At 51.5% G+C, this 20714-nt stretch overlaps 2 protein-coding genes across 2 annotated transcripts in view; one reads left to right on the forward strand and one right to left on the reverse strand.

Annotated features, from left to right (window-relative positions):
- Nucleotides 1–6636: 6636 nt before the first annotated feature.
- Nucleotides 6637–11834, reverse strand: RBP5 (retinol binding protein 5). The gene is made up of 4 exons (XM_049772169.1): nt 11660–11834; nt 11285–11463; nt 7538–7639; nt 6637–6966 (listed from the first exon to the last, which is right to left on the reverse strand). Exons 1-4 carry the CDS (start codon nt 11730–11732, stop codon nt 6913–6915), a joined length of 408 nt encoding a protein of 135 aa, XP_049628126.1. The 5' UTR covers nt 11733–11834; the 3' UTR covers nt 6637–6912.
- Nucleotides 11835–13607: 1773 nt separating this feature from the next.
- CLSTN3 (calsyntenin 3) overlaps nt 13608–20714 on the forward strand; it is a 34146-nt gene continuing 27039 nt past the window's right edge. Inside the window, 6 exon segments of the mRNA XM_049771969.1 lie at nt 13608–13941; nt 16234–16356; nt 16758–16953; nt 18529–18737; nt 18896–19045; nt 20130–20315. Coding sequence (XP_049627926.1) covers nt 13827–13941; nt 16234–16356; nt 16758–16953; nt 18529–18737; nt 18896–19045; nt 20130–20315 — 979 coding nt within the window. The 5' untranslated portion in view covers nt 13608–13826.

The raw sequence follows: 20714 nt of genomic DNA on the forward strand, positions 1-20714 counted from the left end.
TGCCGGGATTTGAACCACTGTCCTTCTGCATGAAAGGCAAAAGCCTTACCTCCATGCTCTCTCTCTGGCCCTTCTTCTTCTTCTTCTTCTTCTTCTTCTTCTTCTTCTTCTTCTTCTTCTTCTTCTTCTTCTTCTTCTTCTTCTTCTTCTTCTTCTTCTTCTTCTTCTTCTTTCTTCTTCTACTATTGTGGTGTTCCTGACTCTACACTTGGGAATTACTCCTGGCAGGGCTTTGGGAACCATATAGTGTGCTGGGGATTGAACCCAGGTTGGCCCCCTTGCAAAGCAAGTGCCCTACCCACCATCCTGTCATTCTGGCCCAAGAAATAGATGTTCGTGACTAGTTTCCACTCTAGCTTGGGCAGATATTCATTCACTCAGAGTGTCTTTCAGCTCCTGTCCTTGTCTCCCCAGGGACAGGCTGGTGGGAAACTGGGGTTCAGGAAGCCTGTGAAGAGTAGTGGTCCTATCCTCACTGGATAACTCAGAGAAGCTGTGCTGACTGGGATCTGGAAGGGAAGATGGAGGCAGGTGTGAGAGACTTTGCATCTCTCCTGTTCACTTTATCCCCAGCATGACCCCAGCTGGGGTCTGTCTCAGTGCTTTCTCTCCTTCTGGGGCTTATGGTCCTCATTACACTTTTCTTGTGGGGGGGGGGGGCGGAGAAGGGATCTTTTGAGCCATGCTTAATGGTGCTCAGGGGCTATTTCTACCTCTGTGCTCAGGAGTAACCCCTGGTGGGATTACTTTGCAGTGCTGGGGATCAAATTGAGGCTGACCATATGCAAAGCAAGTGCCTTAACCTCTGCGCTATCTCTCTGGCTCCTTCATGGTATTTTTGGCCAATAGCTCTATGGACCATTTCTGTCTCCCTTCTTCTATCCATCAAAGCTACATGGGCTGAGATTTGGCTCCTCAACCACCAGGATTCTTCTTGGTTCACTTTGTTTATTTTTTGTTTCTTTGCTTGTTTGTTTTGGGGTCACACCTGGTGGTGCTCAGGGCTTACCCTTAGCCCAGTGCTCATGGATCTCTCTGTGATAACTCAAGTGGGCTCAGGGGACCCCCTGATTAAACTCAGGGAAATTGAACCCAGGTTAGATGCCTGCAAGACAGATGCCCTACCCACTGTACTATCTCTCCAGCCCCAGTTGACTTTGTTTTATTTTAAATTAATTTTTATTAATTAAATAACAGTGAGATACAGAGTTAAAAATTGTTGCTAGTTGAGTTTAAATCATACACTGTTTCAACACCTAGTGTTCATTTTCCCAGTTACCTTCCCATCTTCTCTCAACCCCTACATCCCCACCCCCCTCTCGTCCTCTTAGGCACTCTGCTTTGCAGTATTGTTGCTAAAGGGGTATTATGCATATCACTTTATTTCCTTTCACTTCCCAGTTTTTGTCCAGGAGGATCATGTCTAACATGTCTTAACTGTACCCCCATACCCGTCATTTTTATTGTCTTTAGGTATTATTTTCATACCATGTTTTTTAAAAAATATTCCACAGACGGGGCCGGTGAGGTGGCGCTAGAGGTAAGGTGTCTGCCTTGCAAGCGCTAGCCAAGGAAAGACCACAGTTCGATCCCCTGGCGTCCCCCAAGCCAGGGGCAATTTCTGAACACTTAGCCAGGAGTAACCCCTGAGCATCAAACGGGTGTGGTCCCCAAAACAAAAACAAAAACAAAACAACAACAAAAAATATTCCACAGATGAATGTGATTATATTATGTCGGTCCCTCTCCAGCTGATTCATTTAATTCAGCTTATACTCCTTATATCCATCCACATATAAGCAAATTTTATGATTCCATTTTTTCTTAATAACTGCATAGTTTTCCATTGTAGATATACCACAGTTTCTTTAGCTACTCATCTGTGCATGGGCACTTGGGTTGTTTTCAGATTCTGGCTATTGTGAATAGTGCTAAAATTATCATAGGAATTCAGAGGACTTTTTTGTATTGTTTTTGGGTACCTAGAGTATATTACCAGGAGAGGTGTTGCTGAGTTGAACGGAAGTTCAATTTCTAGTGTTTTGAGGGAAGTCTATATTGGCTTCCACTTCATTTTAAACTTTATTTATTGGTTGGTTGGATATTTTCGGGGGCCACATCTAGCGATGCTCAGGGTTACTACTGGCTTCTGCACTCAGAAATTGCTCCTGGCAGGCTTGGGGACCATATGGGATGCCAAGAATTGAACCAGGTCCTTCCCAGGCTGGCTGAATGCAAGGCAAACATCTCACCATTGTGCTATCTCTCTGGCCTCTTCCATTCCATTTTAAAAACACCTCTGAACCCCAAGGGAGCACATTTCTCAGTCTACTTACTCCACAGTACACACACAAAGGCCACAACTGTGGCTAACTGGTGCCTGGCCCATGAACATGATACAGAAGATGTGTGGTTACTTAGAAAGTTCTGTTAATCTTTCAGGGGCTGGAGAGATAGTACAGTGGGATAGGGAACTTGCCTTACACATCGCTGACCCTGATTTAATCCCTGGCACTGCATATGGTTCCCTGAAACCTTCCTGGTGTGATCCTTGAGTACACAGCCAGGAGTGAGCCCTGAGCACCAATGGATATGACTTCCCTAAGCCCCCAAATCCTCTACTGTCCAAACTCCTGCATATCCACTTCTTACTCCTTCTGAGCATGCTACTGTATCCACTGGATTGGTTCTTCATGGACTGAAGAGGGTCAGAGGACAGAAGAAGGGTGAATTTCTCTGCAAAGTTGTGATGGGGGTTTAGGATGGAGATGAAAGCTGGGGAGAACGCAGGTGTGAGTGCCTGATGTGCTTATCCCTCCCTTCCACCCTTCCTGTTTTTCTCCCTCCCTTTCTTTTCTCAATGATGGAGATCAAAAAAGCCTCATGCTTATAAAGCCTTTCTGAGTCTTCTGGATGGAAGAGTCTTCTGGATGGAATTTTTTGTTCCATTTTAGAAATCCCCATTGGTGCTGCCACCTGCTGTTCAACTGGGTAAGGAAGGAGCAGGAGGGAGATTGCTTTGCTTTGGTTAGTTTTGGTTTGCTTTTGGTATTTTATTTATTATTTGTGACACCCACACCCAGTGGTACTCAGGAATTACTCCAGGCAGACTCAGGGGACCATATGGAATGCCCAAGACTGAATCTGGGTCGACCATGTGCAAGTCTTGTGCCCTACCCACTCTGCTGTCTCCAGTCCTGTCTCTTTTCTTAATCCTAGCACCATCCACCCCTGCTTCAAACCTATTTACTGTGGCTGGTCCACAGTAAATCTGCTTCTGGGCTATCACATGGCACCCCTCTCCTCTATGCTGCAATCACACTCATGATCTTGCCATTTCCCAAACACTGTCTTGTACATTGTGGCTTAGAATTCTCTAGCCCACCCCACCTTCTTCACCCATCAGAGACAAAAGGGACAAGACCCTAGTGACTGGAGTGGATGCCCAGGTCAGCTTTATCAGGTTCAAATCTGGGCTCTGCCTCAAAAAGGATAATGGTTGCTTTTGTTTTTTGTCTTAAGGCCACTCCAGGTGATGCTCAGGGGTTTCTCCTGACTCTGCACTCAGGAATCACTCCTATTGGTGCTCAGAGAATGATATGGAATACTGAGGATTGAACTCAGGTTGGCCATGTGCAATGCAAGCTCCCTCTCTGCTGTACTATTACTCCAGCCCCTGTAGTGATAAATTTTTTGGGTTTTTTTGGCCACACCCAGCAGCACTTAGGGGTTACTCCTGGCTCTGCACTCAGAAATCACTCCTGGCAGGCTCAGGGGACCATATGGGATGGCAGGGATCGAACTGGGGTCTGTCCAGGGTTGGCTGCATGCAAGGCGGGGCTCAGCAAGGAGGGTCTTAGGTTGGTAGGCCTTTGAAATGGAGACTTCATCAAGGCATTTTTTTTAGGGCTTCTGCTAGACCCCTCTGTGGGGAAGATATAGGAGAGGGGTGCTGGGAATGGGGAGGGCTAGACTGGACAGCATGTGGTCCTTGGCTTCTGAAAGCCTCTCCACTGCCGCCCTGTCACAGGCTGATTCCTTTTGAGTGGAAAGGAGCAAAGGTAGAGGAGAATGTGGAACTCTGTCTAGAAAGTGGGGTTCTGGCAGACATTTGGGGCTCCTGGTCCAACACTGAGTAGAACACTGCTGGTTAGAAGGGGAAAATCTTCCATCTCAGGCTGAAATAGCATTTTATTTATTTATTTATTTATTTATTTATTTATTTATTTTGGTGGGGGCCACACCTGGCGGCACTCAGGAGTTACTCCTGGCTCTGTGCTCCTGGCAGGCTCAGGGGATCTTATGGGGTGGCGGGGATTGAACCTGCATCAAGTCCTGGATGGGCAGCATGCAAGGCAAATGCCCTACCGCTGTTCTATCACTCTGGCCCCAAAATAGTCACTTTAAATGCTCAAAGTGTCTCTGGGTGTGAGTGGTGCTGGTCAACAAGTCAGGGACAGTCCTGGGAGCTTGTTGTGTCTCCAGACTGGGGAGGGTCCTCTAAAACTTCCAGAGGGCCTGACCATCCTTTGTCATTGTCCCTTCCCAAACTTTTCTTCATCATTGTTGGTGGTCCTTGTTGTGTATGTAAACATTTTATAGGATTATTTTTTTGTTCTTGTTTTTTTTTTTGTTTTGTTTTTTGTTTTTTTTTTTTTGTTTTTGGGCCACACCCGGCGGTGCTCAGGGGTTACTCCTGGCTGTCTGCTCAGAAATAGCTCCTGGCAGGCACAGGGGATCATATGGGACATCGGGATTCGAACCAACCACCTTTGGTCCTGAATCGGCTGCTTGCAAGGCAAACACCGCTGTGCTATCTCTCTGGGCCCATTTTATAGGATTATTATGTTACTGACCCTACCCTGATCGGTGATTTTGCCCTACCCTAGGGTGTGACCTGGCATTCTGCCCCCACCCTAGGGTGGTACCTGATTCTGCTTCCACCATTGGGTGGTATCTGATTCTGGGGGATAAAAACAAGGGTCTGTGGAAGGCGAGGGGCTTTTGGCTGTAACTGATGCTGAGGCTTTGGACTTCAGTCTTGTCCACCAAATAAAGCTAATATTTCCACAAGCCTGACTGTCTACGAGCTGTTTACCCACCACTGCACCTCAGAACCGCTGGCTGAACAGGGTGGCAGACTCGTGCTCCGAGCTGGAGAGGAAAGACCTCATCCTCCATCCCTCCATCAGTCTACCTCTTCAGGGGCTGACTTGCAACAGCCCTCATGACCAGTTCTTTGCTCTGAGAAGCCATGCAGAGGCCTGATTTGAAAGATGCGGGGGGAGGGGGGGGGTAAAGGGAAGAGAAAGAGAGGAGTGAATGAATGATTGTGTGTGTGTGTGTGTGTGTGTGTGTGTGTGAGAGAGAGAGAGAGAGAGAGAGAGAGAGAGAGAGAGAGAGAGAGAGAGAGAGAGAGAGAGAGAGAGAGAATGGCCTACCCAGATTGTGTGAGTGTATGTGTGTGTTCAGTTCACTGACTTTACTCAGGCTCCTAGAGGTTGGACCAGGTGAGGTGTGTACCCACTGTGTGCACATCAGGAGTTTGGTGTGTCTGCCACTTTCTGAGGTGGGGGGTGTCTGTCAGTCAGTAAGAGCCAGGTCAGACCCTGTGGCAAGAATCCAATAAAGGCTGCCTGACTGAGAAGCACAGAGGACAGTCCTTGGGGAGAGAAATGCTGGGACCCCACCATGCCCCAGTACCCTGGGCCAGGTGAGCCGCTCCAGATGACCCCACTCTGCTTTGCTGTGTTTCTCGAAAGGGAGCTAGAGGATGGCCCCCCAAAACTTAGGAGCTCTGTTATCCTGAACTTCTTTTCCTTCCCAGAGTCACAAAGGCTGTGAAGTACCATAATCCTCACAAGCTGAGTTGTCCTGGGTCCAAGCTCTAGCACTGTGTGGCACAGAGTTGAGTGCTGGCCTGGCCATAGCCGCAGTGGGGGTGAGAGGGTAGGGCAGGCCTCATCTCAAGGATGGGGACTTTTCATCACATCACCCCTTTCCCCCTGCCCCAACCTTCCCATCCATATTCTTCTCTCTCTTGGCTCCAGTGGGACTATTTTTCTGCAAGAAGCAAACTCTGGAGATTGGAGGTGGCAGAGGCTGGATCTTGCCTTACCAGAACTCCACCCTCTGCACTGTTTTTCAGAATGATATGCTAGGACAGTAAGGGTAGGGTTCTGCATTTCTCACTTCCCCTCAACTTTTGTCTCGAGCCTTGAGCTTTCTGATGTGACTTAAATATGCCCAGAGACCCTCATCTTCCTCTCTGCAGACTGTGGCCTTGCCTGGCTCATGTGTTACTGTTTCTGTGTTTTTCTGCACTACTGGAAGTTAGTTCTTCTCAAAGCAGGCATGCAAGCCAAATCACTTTAGGTTTTTTGACCCAAACAGGCAGGATCTAGTCAGTAATGGCTGGGACTCTTGTGGATGAAGTCAGTGTGCTCTGTTAACTAGCTCTGCTGTTTTTTTTTTTTTTTCTGGAGAAAGGCACAAGACAACCAGAAACTCCTATTCGCTTCTTTAACCCTCCCCACTCACAGGTTACCAAGGGGCTCCTGCACTGACTTTCCTCTAATCTCCAGGTACTCGAAGCTTAACTCACTCTTGGAGAAAACAAAGACCAACAGAACTCTGGCATGGCTATTGGTCATTCTCCAGGCCATGTCCTCTCAGACAGGGTCTTTCACCTTGATACAAGACCTTGAACTCAGGTCCAGGCCTGCAAACAGACACTGGGCAGTGGAGAGAGGCAGAGCAGACTTTAGACTGGGGATTGCGAGTTACAGATTAACAGGGTGGAAGAGGGAGGCAAAGAGAGATTCAGAACAGGGAGTCCGCTGATCTGGCATCATCGGGGCTCCGAGGGGATACATGCCAGGGGATTCTTGTGACCCCGCAGCTTGGCTCCCACTATCTGACCTTCTGGTAGACTTGCAGGCACACAGCCTCCCTGGCAGTGAGCTCCTGAGGAAAGAAGAAGGAAGGAGGAGAAGAGAGAATGAATGGTCTGGCCAGAGATGCTGCACACTTTTGTAAGCAGGAATCCCAGATTTTATCCTGGACATGCCCCCACCCCCCAAGGATGTGCAGAAAGAGTTTCCTCCTCAAGCATCTTTATGCTCCCCCTTTGAATCCTTTTTCTTCCTGATTCACTTTGTTCCAAATTGCCCCATCTTCATTTCCAACCTTCCTCCCATCAGTTGGGTCCAGTCTGGCTTAGTCTGTCTTCCCAATTCTCATTTGTTTTGGGACCTCTCTTCAAGGCACCCCTGGCTCTGCACTCAGAAATCACTCTTGGCAGGCTCGGGAGACCATATGGGATACCGGGGATCAAACCTGGGTCAGTCACATGCAAGGCAAATGCTCTCCCTGCTGTGCTATCGCTCTTGGCCTAACCCCCATCCCAGTTCTGATTTAGGGTGATGTAGCTGGGATCACCTGGCCCCTCTCTTCCACCTGCTGTCTGATATCCCCACATGGCTGTCCTTCCTTGGCTGGGGGGGAGTGAGTGGAGCAGACTTCTGGTCCAGCTTACCAGAGACAAATTCTCTCCATCCAGCCATTGTCTCCAGCCCCTGTTGGGAACCTCTCCTCTCTGCACACACACCAGCTGCTCCTCCTGCCAGGTTACCACCGGCTGTAGTGGGGGAAGCAGGATAAAGGCAGTTGGAGAGGACCTCTTGCCCTCTCGACACCCCCCACAACACCCTCTCAACCCTTTGTCATACTCCTCCTGTTCTTTTGGTGTTTGGGTCACACTCTGCGATGCTCAGGGTTTCTTCCTAGTCCTGCACTCAGGAATCAGTCCTGGCAGTGCTCAGGGAACTATATAAGATGCTGGGGTTAAACCCGAGTCAGCTGTGTGCAAGGCAAGTGTTCCCATACATATTTTTTCTTTTTGGTTTAATTTTATTTTAGACATTGGGACTTAACATCTTGATAGTGGTAGGATTTCATGCATAAAATATTCCATCTCTGGAGCCTGAGAGATAGTACAGCAAGTAAGGTACTTTCCCTGCATGCAGCCAATCTGCATTGTTGATTCTATCCCCAACATCAAAATGGTCTCCAAGCACCACCAGGAGTGATTCCTGAGCGCAGGGCCAGGAATAACTTCTATGCACTGCTGGGCATGGCCCCAAACCAAATAAAATAAGATAAAATATCCTATCTCCATGCCTTGCAGCAGAATGTTGGCTTCCTTCCAGCCTTGCTCCTGTTCCCCCCTCTTCTTTTATCTCCCACCCCCAACATGGTGATGTGCTTCCTACTAATGACCAATTCTCACTTTCTATTAACTTGGGGCATTTCTTATTTCTTTACTATGTATCTTTATATTCCACAGTTAAAGACAGAGATAAAAAGCGATTACATTTTAATATGGAGTCATAAATAAAAGCCCAGAATAGCCAAAGTGATTCTAGGGCAAAAGAAGGTAGGAGGTTTCTCTTGTTCCAATTTTATTTTATTTTGTATTATTAAAACATTTTTTTTTTTCTAGTTTGAGGCCACAGTTGGTGGTGTTCAGGGCAGACACTTGGCTCTGCATTCAGATATCATTCCCGGTGGAGCTCAGGGGACCATACTGGCGGGGTGCCAGGGATTGAACCCAAGCCAGATGCTTGCGAAGCAAATACCCTACTCTTGGGACTATTGCTCTGCCTTCTAGGGCCTAATTTTAATACATATTTTATTTAATGTAATATATCTTGAATATGATCATTTCAGTATAATCTTTTTTATTTGTTTTAATTTTTGGGTCACTCTATGCTCAGGGGCTACTCCTGGCTCTGTACTCAGCAATGACTCCTGGGAGTGCTCAGGGGACAATATGGAATATTGGGAGATCAAACCCAGGTTGGCTACATACAAGGAAAATGCCCTACCTACTGTACTATCTCTCTGACCTCCATTTAAGTATAATATTAAGGGAACTTTTTTTTGGTTGTTGGGTCACACCCGGCAGCACTCAGGGGTTACTCCTGGCTCTAAGCTCAGAAATCGTTCCTGGCAGGCTCGGGGGACCATATGGGACGCCAGGATTCGAACCGATGACCTCCTGCATGAAAGGCAAACGCCTTACCTCCATGCTATCTCTCTGGCCCTTAAGTATAATCTTTTTTTTTTTTTTTTTTTTTTTTTTTTTAGTTTTGCTTTTGGGTCACACCAGCAGCGCTCAGGGATTACTCCTGGCTCTATGCTCAGAAAATCACCCCTGGCAGGCCTGGGGGACCATATGGGATACCAGGATTTGAACCACCATCCTTCTGCATGAAAGGCAAGTGCCTTACCTCCATGCTGTCTCTCTGGCCCCATCCTTAAGTATAATCTTAAGGGAACTTTTTTTTGGTTTTTGGGTCACACCCGGCAGTAACTCAGGGGTTACTCCTGGCTCTAAGTTCAGAAATCGCTCCTGGCAGGCTCGGGGAACCATATGGGATTCTGGGATTCGAACCATCGTCCATCTGCATGCAAGGCAAATGCCCTACCTCCATGCTATCTGTCCGGCCTATAGGGGACTTTTTCTGAGATGTTTAGGGCTGGAGAGATAGCACAATAGGGAAGGCATTTGCCTTGCAAGAGACTAACCTGGGTTCGATCCCTAGCATCCCATATGGTCCCCTGAGCACTACCAGAGATGATTCCTGAGTGTAGAGCCAGGAGTAATCCCCAAACAGCACCATATGTGTTGCTTCCCCTCCTCCCAATTTTTTTTTGAGATATGTCACCATCCCCCCTTTTTTTGTGTTGCGTTGAAAAGCTCTGTGTGTGTGTTACATTTATGGTTAATTTGGTTCACTACAATCATGTTGGAAGATACTAAAAAACTTCCATTAATTCTGAATGTTATGCACTTCCTTGCATAGATTTGTGCAGGAACTCAGCAGTCAGGGAACATGAAACCTGAGTCTTGCTCCATTAACAAAGACAGGAAGTATAAGGGTTGAAGCTGGTTATGCCAGTGGGCTTGACTTCAGCCCAGGCCAGTTGGAACATTGCCTCGGTGGTTGAGGACTTCTCTTCAGAGCTCAGGAGAATGCTGGGGCTGAGGAAGACTTGAGGGTCAGTGTCTGGAAGATGACAGAAGCAGGGCAGCAGAAGACAGGGCCCCATGAGGGAAGTAAGGACAAGAGAAAGTAAAGAACAAGAGATAGTACAGTGGGTAGTGTGCTTGCCTTGCACACTGCTGTTGCTGCTCCACCTTAGTGCGGTTTCACCACATATGGTTTCAGGAGCAAATGTCTCTGGTGTTCAAGATTTTTATAACGACAGGGACCTGTTGCAATCCAAGTTTCTACCTGACGTCCTTCCTGCCCTCACAGACTGTCTGTAGCTGGGCAGGGCCTAGGCAAGGTTTTGTCTGAGTTGCTGAGGAAGGGACCTGGAACCTTGGAACCCAGAGCAGGTCTCAAGCTGTCAGTCATGCGAGCCTTATATCTATCTGAAGGTCACTTGCACTGGAAAACACCCTTAGCCCACCCCAAACCCTGAGGGTAATCTTCCCCGGAAGGGAGACGGAATGGCAGTGAGCAATGAATTTTTCTCAGCCCCCCAACCCCTGGAGAGATGCAATAACAGTATTATTATTACTCTTTTTTTTTTTTTTGTCACACCCAGTGACGCTCAGGGGTTACTCCTGCCTATGTGCTCAGAAATCGCTCCTGGCTTGGGGGACCATATGGGACGCCCAGGGATGGAACCGCAGTCCATTCTAGGTTAGCAAGTGCAAGGCAAATGCCTTACCACTTGTGCCACCACCCCAACAACAGTATTTTTGAGGCACAGAGCCAGGAGTAAGCCCTGAGCACTTCTGGGTGTGACCCCCAAACCCAAACAAACACATGCCAAAAATAAAATGGAAGAGACAAGGAGGTATAAGGGATGAAGAGGGATCTGCAAAGGAGACCAAGAGATCCCCGCTATGAGATTGGAAGACGGGGGTGGGGTGGGGAGGAGGAGAGATAGAGACAGAGAGACAGAGACAGACAGATAGGGGGATACGAAAGGGATCATTAGAGGGTGAATGGTGAGCAAATGTTGGCTTGCCTTTATTTTTTCCTCTATTTAGCAGTTGTCAAGAAGGGATAGAGAATAAGGAGGAAATGTGGGGATGGGGGAAGGTCTCTCCCCCATTTCCTGGACTCCACAACTTTCCCTCCAATTTCCAGGTCTTAACTCCTGGCTCCATTGTCCTAGCTGGAGCTGGAACAGGCATCTCTGGACTGTCTTAAATCTCAAGAGCTCAGCGCTCCACTCTCCCAAAGGACCCGAGAACCCTTACCTGGCACATTCGCCCATCAATGATCCTGAGGTCCTCCTCAAACTCAACCCCCACCTCGAAGTTCAGCTCATGATTATGGACGCTGCTGAGGGTCTTCACGGTCATTCGGTCGCCCTCGTGGTGGATCTCCTTGTCGGGTTTGAGCAACAGTGCGACCTTTCTCAGAGCCACATCGATGCCTATGTTTAGGGTGAGAAGAGGTACGTCTGTGTAGCAGGGGTGCCATGGAACCTGGGGGCTGTGAGTTGTCCCCAGATTTCTGGAGCCCTTCCAGGGTCCCATCCCTCCAGGATTCTCCTTCCCTAGGAGCTGGAGAAAGAAGAAAGAAGAGGGAGGAAGCAGAGGAGAAAGGAAGGGTCCTGGGGGAACCATTACTTAGGGTTTCCAAATAATTCTCCAAGTCCTTCTGTGATACAAAGCGGTAGTAGCCTGTGTGGTTGGGGGGCATCGTCTGCCCTGACCCAGAGGGTGATGAAGCTGTGAGGAGAAAGAATCCAGGAGAAGGGGAGCAGAGGGGACCTGTTTGGCCCGTGAGGATGAGGCACAGCCCAGACAAGCTGTAGCAAAGGTCTCTTTGCTCTTTAGGATTTTTATAGGACAGGACAGGGACCTGTTGCAATCCAAGTTTCTACCTGTCATCCTCCCTGCCCTCACAGACTATCTGCAGCTGGGCAGAACCTTGACAAGGCTGTGTCTGAGCTCAGCTGTTGCTGAGGAAGGAACCTGGAACCTTGGAACCCAGAGCAGGTCTCAAGCTGTCAGTCATGAGAGCCTTAGATCTGTCTGAAGGTCACTTGTACTGGAAACACCCCTAACCCACCCCAACCCCTGAGGGTAATCTGCCCCAGAAGGGAGATAGAATAGCAGTGAGCAATGGATTTTTTTTCAGCTTCCCACCCCCAAAGAGATGCACAAACAGTATTTTTCAGGGAGGGGGGTACACCTGGCACTGTTTATGGCTTACTCCTTGCTCTATGCTCAGGGATCACAGCTTTGGAGGTTTCCGGGGCACCCTGTGGGGACCAAATATCAGTCAGCTGCATACAAGGCCTTATCCACTGTACTATTCAACTTAGCACTAAGATATTAGGAGGGAGCAGAGACTAGCGAGATACTTGGCACTCAGTCCATCTTTTTTCCAAACCCCTCCTACCTCCCACCTATGGTCCTCTGAGCACCACCAGGGGTCACTCCTGAGCACAGAACCAAAAATAGCCCTAGAGGACCATTGGGTGTGGCCCAACCTCCCCACATCTCCCAGAAAACAGGGTGGGCAGTCAGCAGGCTAGAATTTCATAAGATAATCCTATTGTGCGGCCCCAGAGCTTCCCCAAACAGCTTCCTGCCAAAAACCCTGGCATTCTGGACCCCCAATTCTTCATGAGGTGAGATTGCCTTTCCCAGGGGCAGCATCCACTGAGGTCTCCTGATTTACTCCTCCCTGTTGGAATTGCCTGAGCTGGGACAACCCATGCTTCCAAGGGTAGCCCCAAATTATGGGGCTGGGGGATGCCTAAAATATTGTATCCCACCCCCCCTGAGCACATATGTTTATTCCTACACACACACACACACACACACACACACACACACACACACACACACACACACACACACACACATTCACCTTCCCTGTTATCTGCAGCAGATCATGGTGTTAAGATGAGAAATTTGGGGATCAGGAGGCAGGGAGGGGGCTCCCATATCCTGGTGAATTACATTGACACACCCAAGAACCCCAAAATTTGACTCAGAAATGCGGGGAAATGAGGGGGAATTCTGAGGTTTGGGGAGAGGGTGTGTAGGACCCCTCTTCGCAGACCCTCTCCGCAAGGATTCGCAGCAGCATGTACGTTGCAACGAGGTTAGCGCAGATTTGGGGTGTGCAATCTCATGCGTGCGTGTGCATGGTGTGTGTGTGTGTGTGTGTGTGTGTGTGTGTGTGTGTGTCTGTGTGTCTGTGTGTGTCTGTGTGTGACGTGGATCCTGCCCCTCCTCGACTCTCTTGGGTCTCCGTTGACGTCTCCCTTCCCCACCCCCGGGTTTCTAGCATCTCGAGTCCCCCCCCATCTCCTCCTCCTCCTGGACCCCTAATTTCATTTTGCATCCCCTCCACGTCTTTGCAGCTTCCTCCCCGGTCCCCGCAGTTCCCTTGCTCCCCCCAAGTTGCAGTCACAGGGGAGGGGAAAAAATAGCCCAGGACTGGTTCTCTCCCCCAACCACACCAGCCGGCTCCCTGGGGGGCCATGGGGTCCCGCCCCCCTGCAGCACCTGGCCCGGCCCCCGGCACCCCATTGGCCCAGGGCCGCGTCCGTCAGCGCCTGCCGGTGTGACGTCATCCTGCAGCAGCTTCACCGGGGTGCGAATGAGCGAGTGAAGAAGACACCCGGCTGGGAGCGATCGGGGTGCCACTGCGAGTCCCCCCCCTGCCCGGACCTCCCCGCCTAGCTGCACGGGTGTGTGTGGGTGGTCTTTTCCCGGGGACCCTGCTTTGGGGGAGCTCCTGCAGGCCCCATCCTCCAGGTGGAAGACTCTGGCTTGGATGGGGGTGCCCCAGAGGCGAGTGATCACTCCATCCTCCCCACCCCAAGCCATGGTCCTCCTGCTGCTGCCCCTCGTGCTGGCTTCCCTGCTCCCCTCCAGCTCCGGGAACAAAGGTGAGCCAAAGGGGGGGGGGACAGGACACGAGAAAAAGGGTATCAGGAGGTGTGGGGGGTAAGGATGGAGAAATGACAGGTGTCACTCTTCCCCCACCCCCACCCCGGCTTTCCTCTCCCCTAGACCCCCCCATCTTTGCCACTGTCTCCTCTCTGTTCCTTCCCCATCCCTGAGTCTCTCTGGATGGTGGGTTTTGGCCCAGCCACCCAATGGCTCCTGGCTGGGGCACCTCCTTTCTCAGGTTTGTACCTGACGGGTGCTGTCCTGGCTTGGGGAGGCCTGGGGAGGGGCTCCTGGGAATGGGGGGGCTTGCCTCCAGTTCACCCCTTCCCACCGGGGACAAACTGCTCCTGGCGGCTCAGGGATTCGAAGCACGTAGGTATTGGCGCAGCAGTGCTGGCATCACGCGAGCACGCAGCTGGGCTGGGGGGTCACTGAGCTGCTCCTGGCTGAGCCCTTCCAGCCACTGAGCTGGGTGAGGGGTGGAAGGAGGAGGGAAGGGAGGAAGGAGGGAGGCCCAAGAGGGTCCCCCCACCCAGGTGGAGGAAAGGCAGAAGTGGGTGTGGGGTGCTGCTGAGCAGCGAAGGGAGCATGAAGTGTGGGAGGGGGGTAAAAGGGGGACCATAAAGGGCAAAGGAGGAGGCAAAAAAAAAAAAAAGAATGAAATGGGAGACCAGTGGGAAGGAGAGAGACAGGGTGGGTGTGCAAGGATAGAGAGGTGCCTGGAAGAGTCCCTGGGCCAGGAATGGGGGAAGAGGCTGCACTGTTGATATGGGGACTCAGCTTGGCAATGCCCCAGTGCCCACTTCTGGGACTCACCCGGCACTGCCTGTTTGCCCTTGTTCAGTGGCCAGTTCTCCAGGGAGGTGGTCTTGGGGGGTGGTGCTTGGCAGGAAACGTGTGTGTGTGTGTGTGTGTGTGTGTGTGTGTGTGTGTGTGTGTGTGTGTGTGTGTGTGTGTGTGTGTTTGGTTGGTTGGAGGGAAGAGTGGGAAGAGGCCATCTTGCTCACCACCGCCTACCGGCAATGACTTCCTTCCCTTCTGTGACTCAGTTTCCCTCTGACAATCCACTTCCTAGGCTCATGCCCTGTTGGTGGATATGCACCAGGAGCCTGTTAGGGTGTTGGAAAAAATGAGCTAGGGCAAGTCCTTGTGGAGGGGGCATGGGACATCATGGGGGAGGGGAGGAGGCCCCCAGAACCTTCCTAGGTGAGGCACCAGCCAGTTCTGAGAAGGGGACACACATGGGCCAAGGCTGGTAGGAATGGGGGTGACATTTGGAGGTAGAAGGAGTCTTGTCTGAACCCTGGCATCAACTGGAAGAGGAGAAAGAAAAAGGGGTGAACTGGGAAGGGAGAAAATGGACCTATTGTGGGTGTGTGTCCAAATACAGGGATTCAGGGATATGGGGAGTGTGGGGTGAGCTGGTTTGGGGTGTGGGGTGCTGATTCGGTTCAGAATGTGTCCTAGGGTGCGGGGGTGAGAAGCAGGACAGGGATTGGTTCTGTTTCTAGGCCACTTCCATAATCCCTTATGATGTGGCGCTGCGGGGACCAGTTCTTTGGCACCAATTTCTCGGTTCTATCTGTCCCTGTCCTTCCCTGTCCCCTCCCTCTGGCCTATAAATGTTCTCTTCTGTCCTGTCTCCTCATCTCTCCACCCTGGGGTCACAGGGCCTTTGATTGGGCTTGGGGGGGGGTTGAAATGGGGGTTGGTGGGGATAGATGGAAAGGCAAAAAATAAAATAAAACAAAGTAATAAAAGAAACCCAAATCTCGGCTAGGGACTTAGCTCAGTCACAGAGCACTTGCCTTGCATTTATGAGGTCCTGGATTCGATCCTTGCAGCACTGCCCCCCCCCAAAAAAAAACCCTATCAAAAAACCTACCACCAAAATCTCAGGAAACTTCTAGATCTCTTCATTACAATTCTGCCCTTCCATTTCTCAGGGCCTTGAGTAACCCACCATTACGCCCTGAAAATCTGGTCTGCACTTGAAATCATTCACTTGAGATCCCTAAAGAAAATTCTCTACTCTCTGAGCATGTTTCCCAGAGATGTGCCCCCCAATGTTACCATGGAAACTGCCTATCCAGCTCCAGGAGAAGGTTGTGACCTCTAACAGACCCTTTGGCTTCTTTGCCTGTTGAATGCTGGTGTGTGTGTGTGTGTGTGTGTGTGTGTGTGTGTGTGTGTGTTTTAAGGGAATGTTTAAGGCCTGTGGGCTTGTCTGGGTCAGCCAGGGCCCAGGCAGAACAGAGGCTCAAACTCTTCTCCCTGGGGGGGCTCAGCCAACAAGCACAAGCCATGGATCGAGGCGGAATACCAGGGCATCGTTATGGAGAATGACAACACCGTCCTGCTGAATCCCCCTCTCTTTGCCTTGGACAAGGATGCCCCCCTACGCTATGCAGGTAGTTGGGGTTGGGAGTACCCTCAGAAATGGGGGTGTTGGTGGTGAGGAGCTTGGGAGAGGGCAGATGAAGTGAGAAGTGGCTGGGAAAGGGAGCCAGAGAGCAGGATGTGGGCTGGCAGGAGTTAAGTGCATCCGGGGCATCTACTGATCTCAGTTCTGGTGGTTTGGAAATGGGGTGTGTGTGTGTGTGTGTGTGTGTGTGTGTGTGTGTGTGTGTGTGTGTGTGTGGCAGAGCGGTTGTAGCTTTGTGCATCAGTGAAGTCAGCCTAAGCTTTCCTGTGCACAGGAGAAGGAAAAGGGCTCTGGAAGGCGGGTGAGGGGGCTCCCTGGAGGCTAAGGCTGATTCTGGAAGGGGGTGCAGGCGCCTCACACTTCTTCCCTCCCTGTACAACTGGCCAGGTGAGATCTGTGGCTTCCGGCTGCATGGATCTGGGGTGCCCTTTGAGGCTGTGATCCTGGATAAAGCGACGGGAGAAGGGCTGATCCGGGCCAAGGAGCCGGTGGACTGCGAGGCCCAGAAGGAACACACATTCACCATCCAGGCCTATGACTGTGGCGAGGGCCCTGACGGGGCCAACACCAAGAAGTCCCACAAGTGAGGCAGCCCTGCCCTGTCCTCTGTCCCCATACCCTCTCCTGGCTTCCCTTCACAAGGACCACCATGACCGGAATCTACACAGGGAATATATTAGAGCTAGGTCTAGTCTGGCCCTGCCTCCTTTTCTTCCCCATCATACCTGGCAGTGCTCAGAGGTTACTCCTGGCTCTGCATTCAAGAATCACACTCCTGGTGGTGTTCAGGGGGACCATAGGGAATGCCAGGGATGACTGGGTTAGGCACATGCAATTGCCTTCCTTGTCTGCTATCGCTCCAGCCTCTGGCTCTGCCTCTTAAGACCCGGATAACTGGCTTATTCTCAGTGGAATGAAGAAAATGGGGTGCAGGAGAGAACTCAAGTGGTCAGGCACTTGCCAAACATGGGCGAGGCCCCAGATTGTTTGGTTTTGGTTTTTGGATTACTCTTTCGGTGGTGCTAAGGGCTTACTTAGCTCTGCAATCAGCAATCACTCCTGGCAGTGTTTAGGGAACCAAGTGGGGTGCTGGGGATGAACTTGGGTTGGTCACAAAGAAGGCAAATGCCCTCCCCACTTCACTATGGCTCTTACCCTTAGTCCCTGCATTTTATCCTCAGTCCCATATGCTGCCCTTCCCCTTTCTTTTGCCTCCCTCCCCAACACTGGGGATGGACCCTGTACCAAACCCTCAGTCTCAAGCATTGCTGAGTGGTGGAAATGGAAATCATGCCTAGACCTGCTCACTGGGTTGTTGTGAAGATTGGGGAAAGATAGGTTGAGTACAAAAGAAGCACCCCTACTCGCATGAAGCCTGCTGAAGGGATGAAGAACACAGTACATGGAAGGAGGAGGAGGGATTGGAGGGAGAGGATGGGGAGAAAGAAGGAGAGAACAGAGAGGAGGAGGGAGGGAGTGGAGGGAGAGGAGGGGAGGGATGAAGGAGAGCAGCAAGTGGATGGAGAGGAGGAGGAAGAGGATGATGGAGGATGGAGAGGAGGGACAGAATAGAGAGGATGATAGAGAAAAGGGAGAGGAGAAGTGGGAGAGGATGGGGAGGTGGAGGGCGAGGAGAGAGTCAGGGAGGAAGGTGAAGAGAAAGAAAAGAGGCAGGAAGAGGGAAAAGAAGAAAGGACAGGCAGGAGGAAGGAGAGGACATAGAAGAGGAGGGAGAGGAGCGAGAGAACAGAGAAAAGGAGAGCATCCATCTCCCCTCCTCCCTGCGCGCGCACACACACACACACACACACACACACACACACACACACACACACACACACACTGACACACACATGCACACGATGGCCACAGCACCAAGGAGGAACTTGGACCCCCGACCCAGCAGAGAGAAGCCTGAGGCCTAGGCTCCAGGGCCACCGCAGGAGACACAAATCCTCGCTCAGGCCCCATGTGTGACCTCCCACCCAGAACTGCCCAGAACTTTCCATCCCCTCCACTGCACAGTCCCCTGGACCTGTCCCCCCGCATGCATGGGGATCCTGTCTCTCACATCAGGGCCCTGTGGCTGGGCGGTGGCCCCTGGCCGGCTGGGGGTGTCCCTGCGGCCCTGGCCCACCCTGCCATCCTGTCCCCACAGGGCCACGGTGCATGTGCGAGTGAACGACGTGAACGAGTTTGCACCTGTGTTCGTGGAACGACTATACCGCGCGGCTGTGACCGAGGGCAAACTGTACGACCGCATCCTGCGCGTGGAGGCCATCGACGGCGACTGCTCGCCCCAGTACAGCCAGATCTGCTACTACGAGATCCTCACCCCCAACACCCCCTTCCTCATCGATAACGACGGTGGGTGGCTGGTGGGTGCGGGGACCCCCGGCCTACCCTGGACAGGACACCCCCGGGCCCTGCTGTGACTCCCCACTCCCCCCTTCCACACCCACCCCTGCTGCCTGGCTACCCTGGTCTGACCCCAGCCCCCTGGGCCCTCCCTCCTGCCCATCCAGGCAACATCGAGAACACCGAGAAGCTCGAGTACAGTGGAGAGAAGCTGTACAAGTTCACCGTGACGGCCTACGACTGCGGCAAGAAGCGGGCGGCCGACGACGCGCAGGTGGAGATCCAGGTGAAACCCACCTGCAAGCCCAGCTGGCAGGGTGAGCATCCCTGGGGAGAGGAAGAGGGGGAGCATGGGGGGAGGACCAGAGGAAGAGGGAGAGGATGGGGAAGAAGAAGGAGGGGATGTGGAGGAGGAAAGAGAGGACAGAGAGTGTTGTATAGATGAAAACATTTCCATAAGATTATTCTTTGCCTGTTGCCCCACCTTGACCTTCCAGGTGGGAGCGCTGTTGAGAACTGAATAAATAGTTTAGGAGCGAGGTGTTGGGGTCTTTTGGGAGAGTTTGCTGGGTGGCTCCAGTTGTTTTTGGGGGCTGGTAGTAGGCTGACAAAGGACTCTCTGTGCCCAACCTTTTACCCCTTAACCCTCTTGTCTGGGTGGATTATTTGCTGCAGATAAATATTACCAAGATCTCCCCCCCCCCAAAAAAAAAAGGGGAGTAGGGGGTGGGAATCAATTTCTCATTCTGGGAGCTCTTTGAGGATATACAAATAACCAATAAAGGAGTAAACGGGAGTCCACAAGAGAGGAGGAGGGGGAGGATGTGGGGGAAGACAGAGAGGAGGAGGGGAGGGAATGGGAAGATGAGGGAGAGAATAGGGACGAGGAGGAGAAGAAAAAGGACAGGGAGGAGGAAGAGGACAAGAAGGCAGATGACAAGGAGGAAGGAGGGGAGAAGGAGGAGAAGGAGGAGAAGGAGGGAGAAGATGGGAAGGAGGATGGAGAGAAGGAGGAGGGAGAGAATGAGAAGAGGAGAGGAAGGAGAGGACAAGGAGGAGGATGGTAAGAGAAGGAAGAAGAGAAGGGAGAGAACAGGGAGGAAGAGGAGGACAGAGAGGGAGAGGTGGAGAAGGTGGATGGAGAGAGGATGGGAAGGAGAGAGAGGAGGAGAAGGGAGAGGAGAGAGGATGGAAAAGATGATGGAGAGGAAGTGGAGGGAGAGAGGGAGAGGACGAGAGGAGGAGGGAGAGGACGGGGAGGAGGGAGAGAGTTGTGTGGGAAGGTGGCAGCCATCTCTGCAGTCTGGCCGCTTTCACCCTACGGTAGAGCTGCTCAGAGAAGCATAAAGGGGGCTTCCGCCCCTTCCTCTTTCTGCATCTTCCTGCCTCTTCCCTTTGCAGGTTGGAATAAAAGGATTGAATATGCCCCGGGAGCCGGGAGCTTGGCTTTGTTCCCCGGCATCCACCTGGAGACCTGCGATGAGCCTCTCTGGAACATTCAGGCCACCATCGAGTTGCAGACAAGCCATGTGGCCAAGGGCTGCGACCGGGACAACTACTCTGAGCGGGCCCTGCGCAAGCTCTGCGGTGGGTGGCCCCTGCGCCCCCAGGCCAGGTCCACTGCCAGCAGGTGTTTGGTTGGCCCCAGCTTGTCTATGGGGTTGGTGTGTGTGGCCCATGGAGCGAATAAACAGGTCAAAGCAGGCACAGAGATGTTACAGCCTTGTGTGATGACCTCAAAAATTCCTGGGATGAAAGGAGAGGAAGTTGAGGCCATGGCAATAGCATCCTCCCTGTCCCTTTATTTGGGGGGGGGTGTCACACCCAACAGCTCTCAGGGGTTATTCCTGGCTCTAAGCCCAGAAATCGCACCTGGCAGGCGTGGGGGACCATATGGGATGCCAGGATTCTAACCACTGTCTTTCTGCATGCAAGGCAAACACCCTACCTCCATGCTATCTCTCCGGCCCTCCCTTTTTTTTGTTT

This window comes from Suncus etruscus, chromosome 4, assembly GCF_024139225.1.
Source record: "Suncus etruscus isolate mSunEtr1 chromosome 4, mSunEtr1.pri.cur, whole genome shotgun sequence".
Lineage (NCBI taxonomy): Eukaryota > Metazoa > Chordata > Mammalia > Eulipotyphla > Soricidae > Suncus > Suncus etruscus.

Excerpts from the sequence above, each read along its gene's own strand:
- RBP5 (XM_049772169.1), bottom strand. The coding sequence starts at position 11,732 with ATGCCCCCCAACCACACAGGCTACTACCGCTTTGTATCACAGAAGGAC. Across the intron at positions 11,464-11,659 it reads GAATTATTTGGAAACCCTAA|GCATCGATGTGGCTCTGAGA; the intron begins GTAATGGTTCCC and ends CCCTAAACATAG. Across the intron at positions 6,967-7,537 it reads ATGGAGAGAATTTGTCTCTG|GAGCTCACTGCCAGGGAGGC; the intron begins GTAAGCTGGACC and ends TTCTTTCCTCAG.